We start from the raw sequence: 7,500 nt of genomic DNA, 5'->3' as shown, positions 1-7,500 counted from the left end.
AGCATTTATTGAATTACAGATGTGTTTATTGCTTTAGAATCCCTGGTGAGCAGGTCGCCTCTCAACAGAGCTGACCTGTAACATGGATTACTGTCCCTTTGAGATGAAATAGAGGAAGAAGTCAACGAATCTAGCGCGGTTACACAAAGGTCAACAAATAGCAGATAAAGCTACTGGCATTTCTATATTATTTCGATGCTATGGAATATACGACATTTTCACTCCAGATTTTTATACCACAACGATAATTAAAAATAATCTCTTTCAGGTCAAGGTTTTTCAACTCATTGTATTATTACCTTATTTATCTAACATTGTGGTCTTTGTTCTAGTTCTGATCAAGCGCAAGATCATTTCAAAAAAGTTTACAACAGGCAGAATTTTGTCCTAAAAAGTGCTTTTTTTGTGTGTGTATTACCGTATTTTCCACACTTAAAAGCCTTTAATTGTCTCAAAAAACAACAGTGCGCCTTATAATCCAGTGTGCCTTATATATGGATTAATTCTGGTCGTGCTCACTGACCTCCAAGTGATTTTGTGTGGTACACGTTTTGTTTAGCTTAATGCGCCTTATAGTCCGGTGCGCCTTATATATGAAAAAATTATCGAAAATAGACCATTCATTGACAGTGCGCCTTATAATCCGGAAAATACGGTAGTTTCAATGCTAGCTTTGGTCTATTAGTGTCTGATTTTTGATACTTTGTACAATCCTCCACCAAATGTTGTTGAGTTGTTATTGCTGGTTATGCAAGAGTCCGCTTTTACTGAATTCTAACTCTGACGTGTGATGAGCTGCCTGGATTGTTTTTAATGAGTGTTGATGTGTTTTTCCCGCTTCCTGTTCGCGCGTCGCTAACAATGGCGTCCCTTGTTTTCGCAGATGCACGCGGCGGTCCGAGTGTCGGCGGGCGGAGGAGAAAAACGGCTGGCTGTGGAGCCCGAGGCAGCAGTGTGTCAAGATCGTCTCCTTCTTCCCTCCGAACCTCTCGTGCAGAAAAACGCAGACGGTAAATAAACAATCCTACTCGTAAACTTTAAATAAAACCTTTATACGAGCTCTTTAGTTTTGCGTGGTTTTAGTTGTCTATTTAAATAAATGAACATGTATTTTGAACTTAAAGCAGAACTAAGTAACAGTTTCACCTTATTGAACATTGTTGTAAGTCCGTGTGATGGTTAAATATTTATTCTGCCCCCTGCTGTCTCTGGGCGGAAAACCAGCCTTGCAACATCCAGACAACTCTCCTGAGAAACCCTGGCTGTTCATTTAATTACATTTTTTTTTCATGTTTGGCAATGTGAAATGCTTTTCTATGTGATTATACTGTCTCATTATGATAAAGAAAGATTTTGTATTGATTTTTTTAACCCTTTTTTAACCCTTTCACAAGCAAGCTGCAGGGAGAGCTCTAGCACCATAATTACTTAGTTCTGCTTTAATATTTCAATAAATTAATTAGAAATAATATGACGTAATAAATAACGCATTGCATAAAGCTGGGGTGAATAAATGTGATAAATGTGTGTTTTTAATAATTGGCGATGGGTAAAATTGGCTAAATGGTCAAATGGAGGCGCTCTTCCCAGCGTTGTGCGGCCCGCTTTCGCTGCTTTTCACACCTCTGCCTCGCGACTATTTTCACAGAAAGGACCAAATAAAACCTAGCACTGATTCATCAACCCTTTGACACTTCATTGGATTCACGGTTTGTGTATTAAAGAGCAACAGGCGGCGGTGATTTGGGGTAAAATTGTCATTGTCCAAAGAGTCCAAAGAAGCCGAGATGTCTGTTTTGGCCCCATCGCCCAAAGCCCACCCTATTCTAAATAAATGTATATGATTGGTCATTAAACGTACTGAGATAGTAATATAAACTTGTCGTGTGCAATATGGCGATGTCAAATTTAATTATGACATGAAATTATGTCTCGTTTAATGCGGTTTTGGAGTAAACGTGAAGGTTTTTTCTCATTTCCGATGGTCTCTGCACTGTTTATGTTGATGGTTTCTTTTTCTTTTATGCCCACCATTAACACAAACTCAAAGACATTGTATGGAGTAAATTGTTCTCTTTTTTTTCTACATTTTTCTCTTTTTTTTCTGAACATAAACCACATCATTTACACCCACATGTTGCTACACTGTAGAACAACAATCACAATCAGAATCAGTTTATTTTCATTGCCAATGAACAGAATTCACAAACATAGGAACTTGCTTTGGTGATTCCGTGCAACATAAAACAATGAACAAATATAAAACAACCTATATAAAGTCAAAAAGAAAAACAATTGAAATCTGCTATAGGATAACAATAAAAAATGGCTATAAGATTTAAAAAACAATTATTTTGCGAATCAAAATCTACCAACTATTCTTTCAATTAATTGATGAGTTGTTTGAATTGCAACAGATCCGTGAGTACAAGATGTTGACCCAAATTAATCTAAAATGATGTTGCTGGAGGTGTATTTGAAAATTACAAAATGGGTTGTTTTTCAGTAAATTAGCCGAGAATTTACTATTTTGATACAATTCCTGCTCTTCCTTAGTCACAAAACCTTTTCTCTCAACACGTGGCATGTTTTGGAGTCTGTTTGTGGAACAGTTTATTCAGTTCGCTGACAATTATTACAGTAATCGCTTGACAAATCAAGTCAAATCCTCTTCACTGCCTTTGAATTGATCTGGTAAACTCCAAACTCCTGTATTATATCCAATCCGCCTTTTAATGCTCTAAAAGTTTATATTTTGAATTCCTTCACTTCTTACCTTCCAACGTCCCACTGTTCTGACTCATTCCTGTCTTTTCAACCACTCCACCACTCCTCCTGTTCTCGTTTCACTTGGAACCCTCATAGAAAATGGCCCTATTATACCATACAAAAGGTTTTTCAATAGATTTTCTAATAACATACATTGGGCAGCAATAATGTAGGTAACCTAGAAGTGAAATCATGGGCTTTTTTCCTTTTCCTTTCCACCTTGCAGGTGAAAATCAACATCCCTTCGCTCCCTCCCATCGGGCACTCGGACCGGCTCCACTGCAGGATCGAGGCGTTCCAGAGCCAGGGGATGATGTCGGATTCTGGGCAGGTCTCGTGTGAGCTCCCGCAGCCGTCCATGATCCCACAGACGCCGGACGACCAAGGTGCGACCGGACATTTTGGTTTTGTCAATAATCCTGAAAAACCTTGAAAATCTTGAAAATCTTGAAAAACTTCTCCCCTAAATGCCTGGGGTCATTTATTGAGTGTCTGCGTGATGTCACGCAGGCACTATATGTTCTTGTATTTCACGTATTTTTTACTATTATATTGTCCATGATTTTCCATTTAGCCAGTTTCAACTCCTTAACGCTTCAACCGATTTCAACATGTTATACCTCATTACGATGATCACTTTCACAGTAGTACGTGTGCTATTACTTTTGACATTTGAACAACTTGTACTTTTTGAAGAATCTTCAAAAGTATTAGTACTTTTTCCCCATTTAAAAATTAATTTGGGCATTATGAGTGTCTGCGGAATTCTTTAGCCTTTATTCTTTAGCCTTTATTCTTTAGCCTTTATTCTTTAGCCTTTATTCTTTAGGTTTTATTCTTTAGAATTTTGGGACGGAGCCAGTCGAGCGAGAGAGAGAGAGAGAGAGAGGGGAGAGGGAGAGACGCAGAGACGCAGACACTCCAGCAATGGCTTCAGCCATTGCAAATGTTCTAGTTTATTTATTATATCAGTACAACTAAAGTTGGGCAATATAGCGTTTTTGTAATATGTATAATTTTCATATCAAGTGTATCGTTTAGAGTGAACAATCCTACAAAAAGCTGATTTTGTGCACTTTTGTGATACATTTTACCAACATTTTACATTTGTCTGATAATTAAATATAATAATTAAACTTAATTAAAACTTAACATTTTTTGTTGGATTGACATAAATTATCGTCTCAATATTGTCATAGTGATACTTTATTTTGGCAGTATTGCTCTAGTACAACCAACAAGGCAAAGTTATTCCCCCAATTTGGTTTCTGGGTTATCAAAATTAACTTTAGTTTTTAAGTTTTACATTTGCAAAATGCAAAAATGCTTTTTCAGTCCTGTCGAAAACTCATTTTAGCCATTTTTAGATTCAACCATGCTATACAATGGTTTAGACCTTGTTTAGACCTGGTTTAGACCTGGTTTAGACCTGGTTTAGACCTGGTTTAGACCTGGTTTGGATCTGGTTTAGACCTGGTTTAGATCTGGTTTAGACCTGGTTTAGACCTGGTCTAGACCTGGTTTAGACCTGGTTTGGATCTGGTTTAGACCTGGTTTAAAAGATTATACTTAACTGAGTGTGAAAATCATCATTCATATGTATTTTCTTAAGATATTGGTGTAATAATTCAGGCGTCAAGACTGAAATGTGATATTGTGGATGACAGTAATGCCTTTGACTGACAACAGGGACAGTAACACACACACAGAGGAGGATTGAACCCACAACCTTCTGTCGGAGAAGCTACTACTCACCTCAACTGCCCACATGCACAGCAATGACAAGTCCTTCCATTAAATCCATACCCGACACTTATTTAATTCTCAATAATAGACCTTGAAAGTGCTCGGCAATGAGTGGAATTTTAGCACAAGATTACGCGCCGGGGGCTTTTTTTCCCACTCTGCTTTATTAGACTGGGGTTATTTCTCGGCCCGATATAGTTTTGAAGGCACAGATTCAATTTAACTTTGGCTTAACGGGTTATATTGAGTCTGCACACGCCTTCTAATCCTCCTTTTCTCTCATTTCGCCTTCAGACTTTGTTGCCGTGGCCATCATCGTTTTGGTCAACGACACGGTGGAGCTGGCGACGCAGGATTTCAAGTTCTACAACTGCGCCGCGACGGTGAAGAAGGCGGAAAATACCCCGTGAGGGCGATATTAATCAGTCTGTGTGAATGTGAGAGTGACTGAGACTGCGACGAGCCCCAGTGCAGTGTGCCCCGCCTCAGGCCCAAAGTCACTGGGATAGGCTCCGGTCATCCGCGACCTCTAACGAGCGGTGGAAGATGGAAAAAACAATCTGAATTAGACTGTAATTTCCCCCCAAAGATTATTATTTTATGTTACAGACCAGCAGAAGAAATATACAGTAAGTTATCAAAAAATAAAAGAAAGCTAGAATTAAATATCTCTATCAAAGTAAGTACATTTCCGTTTAATATACCATATTTTCTGGACTATATTTCGCTCCGGAGTACAAGTCGTATGCTAACGGTAACACCTTCAGCTACATGACGCACAGACAGAACTGTGTCAAGTGTCTGGTATGTTAACGTAACATATTAACAGTTATTCAGATAACTATGGTAAACTTGTTAGCATGTTCTTTATGCTAAAGCATCAGTTTTACCCCAAATCACTAAATCCATTGAATTCTTCTTCCTCTGTGTCACTCAAGCCCCCAGCAGCCAAGATGGCCGCCCATTCAAGTCAATGAGAGCTGCTCAGTGGCGCATGTCGCCAGTTAGCCTTTAGCTCTTTGGACACTGCTGCCCAAAAGTGACGTAGGTCTGCGTCCGGTTAGCGTACCATGTGATTGTACTGACCAATCAGAGAGAATTACTAGAGCAGCGCAGAGCACAGTGTGAGATAAAGCGAAATATTAAACAACTGGTTTTAAGAAAACTGAAGGATTTTGAACCGGAAAAAATAAATCTATTTATTGCAATGGCTCAATAGTTTAGAGATATTATTCAGTGTTTTGTGGTTTATCGCAAATAAAATATAAAATCCTAAAAAATGTCTAGTTAGTAAACATTTTCACTGTCAATGGAAATAATTCTGGTCCTTATTAAAGGCGGTATGGACGATTTTTCGGCGATTTGAGAACGCAGGTGGTATGCGCATGCGCACTCCCCCGTGTGGACTGATACAACACACACGTGCGTTTGTTTATTAGCGCGACGGAGCGCATCGCATCGCTCGTCTCCCGTACATTTCTGTCCACTTCTGCGTCAGCTCGAACAGTCTTTCTCCGTCTTCATTTTGGCCCGTACACTGAGGGAACTATATTATGATAGATCCATGCGCTTAGGCACGCGGAAACGTGGGGACGAGCCTGACGCGGCTGCAGGTGAGCGGTAGGTGCGTTTTATGATTGATACGTGGCAGGACAAATGATTTATCCACGCCACGAGGAAATATGATAAAAAATTTGCTGAAAAAAATCGTCCATTCCACTTTTAAGTACATGGAATGTATGATCTAAAATTGATTTCTTAAATTAAGGATTTTTAATTATATCATTCTACAACATGTCAAATGTATTCAGATGACATGTTTATCTACATGCAAAACATGCTAAAATCGTGATTAAGTCCGTATTTAGGTTTCTTGTCTGACACGAAACGTAACATCGATTAGTTTATACCTGGCAAAACATTCCATTTCCATAGCATTTATTACGTGATTTAGTTTTTCAGGCAGAAACATTTCAAGACATCGCTTCTGAGTAGTAGATCCACGGATTTGTTCAGTTATTAAACTCATAGATTCATAGTTTTACGCCTCTAGCTTATTCGAGGCATTTGGGCTCATCCACAGCATCTCGGCCCGTTCACTTCACCTACACGCGCTCTGATTGGTCTAGACGGTCACGAGCTGGGCTAGAGCGGCGCGCTAGAGCGTAGCCGAAGCTAACAGCTTTAAATGCGTTTTAAAGACACCTGAAGAATCTTAAAATTGGAAAAAGTCAATGACCCATAAATAAGTAAGAATTGCCGCCATATCCGACTTTTTTGAAAGCTCTACGTGCCCTGTCAGCCGAACACAAGCAGTTTTTAGTTACATTGCGCTCTAGGGAAAAAAAGCTTTCTGGACGCACGATGCAGTACCAAAGGAGTGGCCACTGGGGGAGTCTGCGACATGCTGCGGCTAGCCATACCCTATCCAGATATTATAATAGATCCATGGTGTCACTTCTAAACAACTCCACAAACTCCAGAGGTAGAGGAAGTGCAGAGTCTTCTTCTGCGTCGCTTAGAGCCTAGAGCGCCCTCTTGTGGTTGTCAGTGTGAAAATAATCAAGATGTGAAATGCGGTTGCCAGTGTGAAAATAACAAATAATGTCACATATAAGTCACTCTGGTCACACCTTGGCCAAAATACGGTAATGACTTTACAAAGAGCATTTTACAGCACAGAGTTCAGCGCTTTGATGATTACCTGCGTTTCATTTCGTCATTTAAGGAAATAAAGACGGTGTCATTCATTTCCATCGGTCAAATCACATTAAAAGCGTAAAAAAACTAGTACTAGAAAACAAACTCGAATGTACAGTTCTTTTATTGACTTTGATTTTACCATGCAAACTCCCAAGAATCCACCTTGAAAATCTCCCACTCCCGCTTTTGATCACGGGGTTCGACCAATCACAGTCAAATCACATCAAAAAAATTGGAGTATAAATGTATAATGTATAAACTTAAATCTGTAACTATGTTGAC

General features: G+C 39.3%; 1 protein-coding gene across 1 annotated transcript in view; it reads left to right on the top strand.

Moving 5' to 3' along the window:
• Positions 1-7,500, top strand: part of plxnb2b (plexin b2b) — a 253,304-nt gene that overhangs the window by 140,998 nt on the left and 104,806 nt on the right. Inside the window, exons 7-9 of the mRNA XM_072435874.1 lie at positions 884-1,010; positions 2,996-3,155; positions 4,810-4,921. Coding sequence (XP_072291975.1) covers positions 884-1,010; positions 2,996-3,155; positions 4,810-4,921 — 399 coding nt within the window. The remainder of the gene's footprint in view (positions 1-883; positions 1,011-2,995; positions 3,156-4,809; positions 4,922-7,500) is intronic.

The sequence above is a fragment of the Eucyclogobius newberryi genome, unplaced genomic scaffold (assembly GCF_026437365.1).
Source record: "Eucyclogobius newberryi isolate DKJ021-1_F unplaced genomic scaffold, fEucNew1.0.hap1 SCAF_7, whole genome shotgun sequence".
Taxonomy (NCBI): Eukaryota; Metazoa; Chordata; class Actinopteri; order Gobiiformes; family Gobiidae; genus Eucyclogobius; species Eucyclogobius newberryi.
Note: the sequence above shows the minus strand (reverse complement) of the source record. Positions and strands in the feature narration are given on the sequence as shown.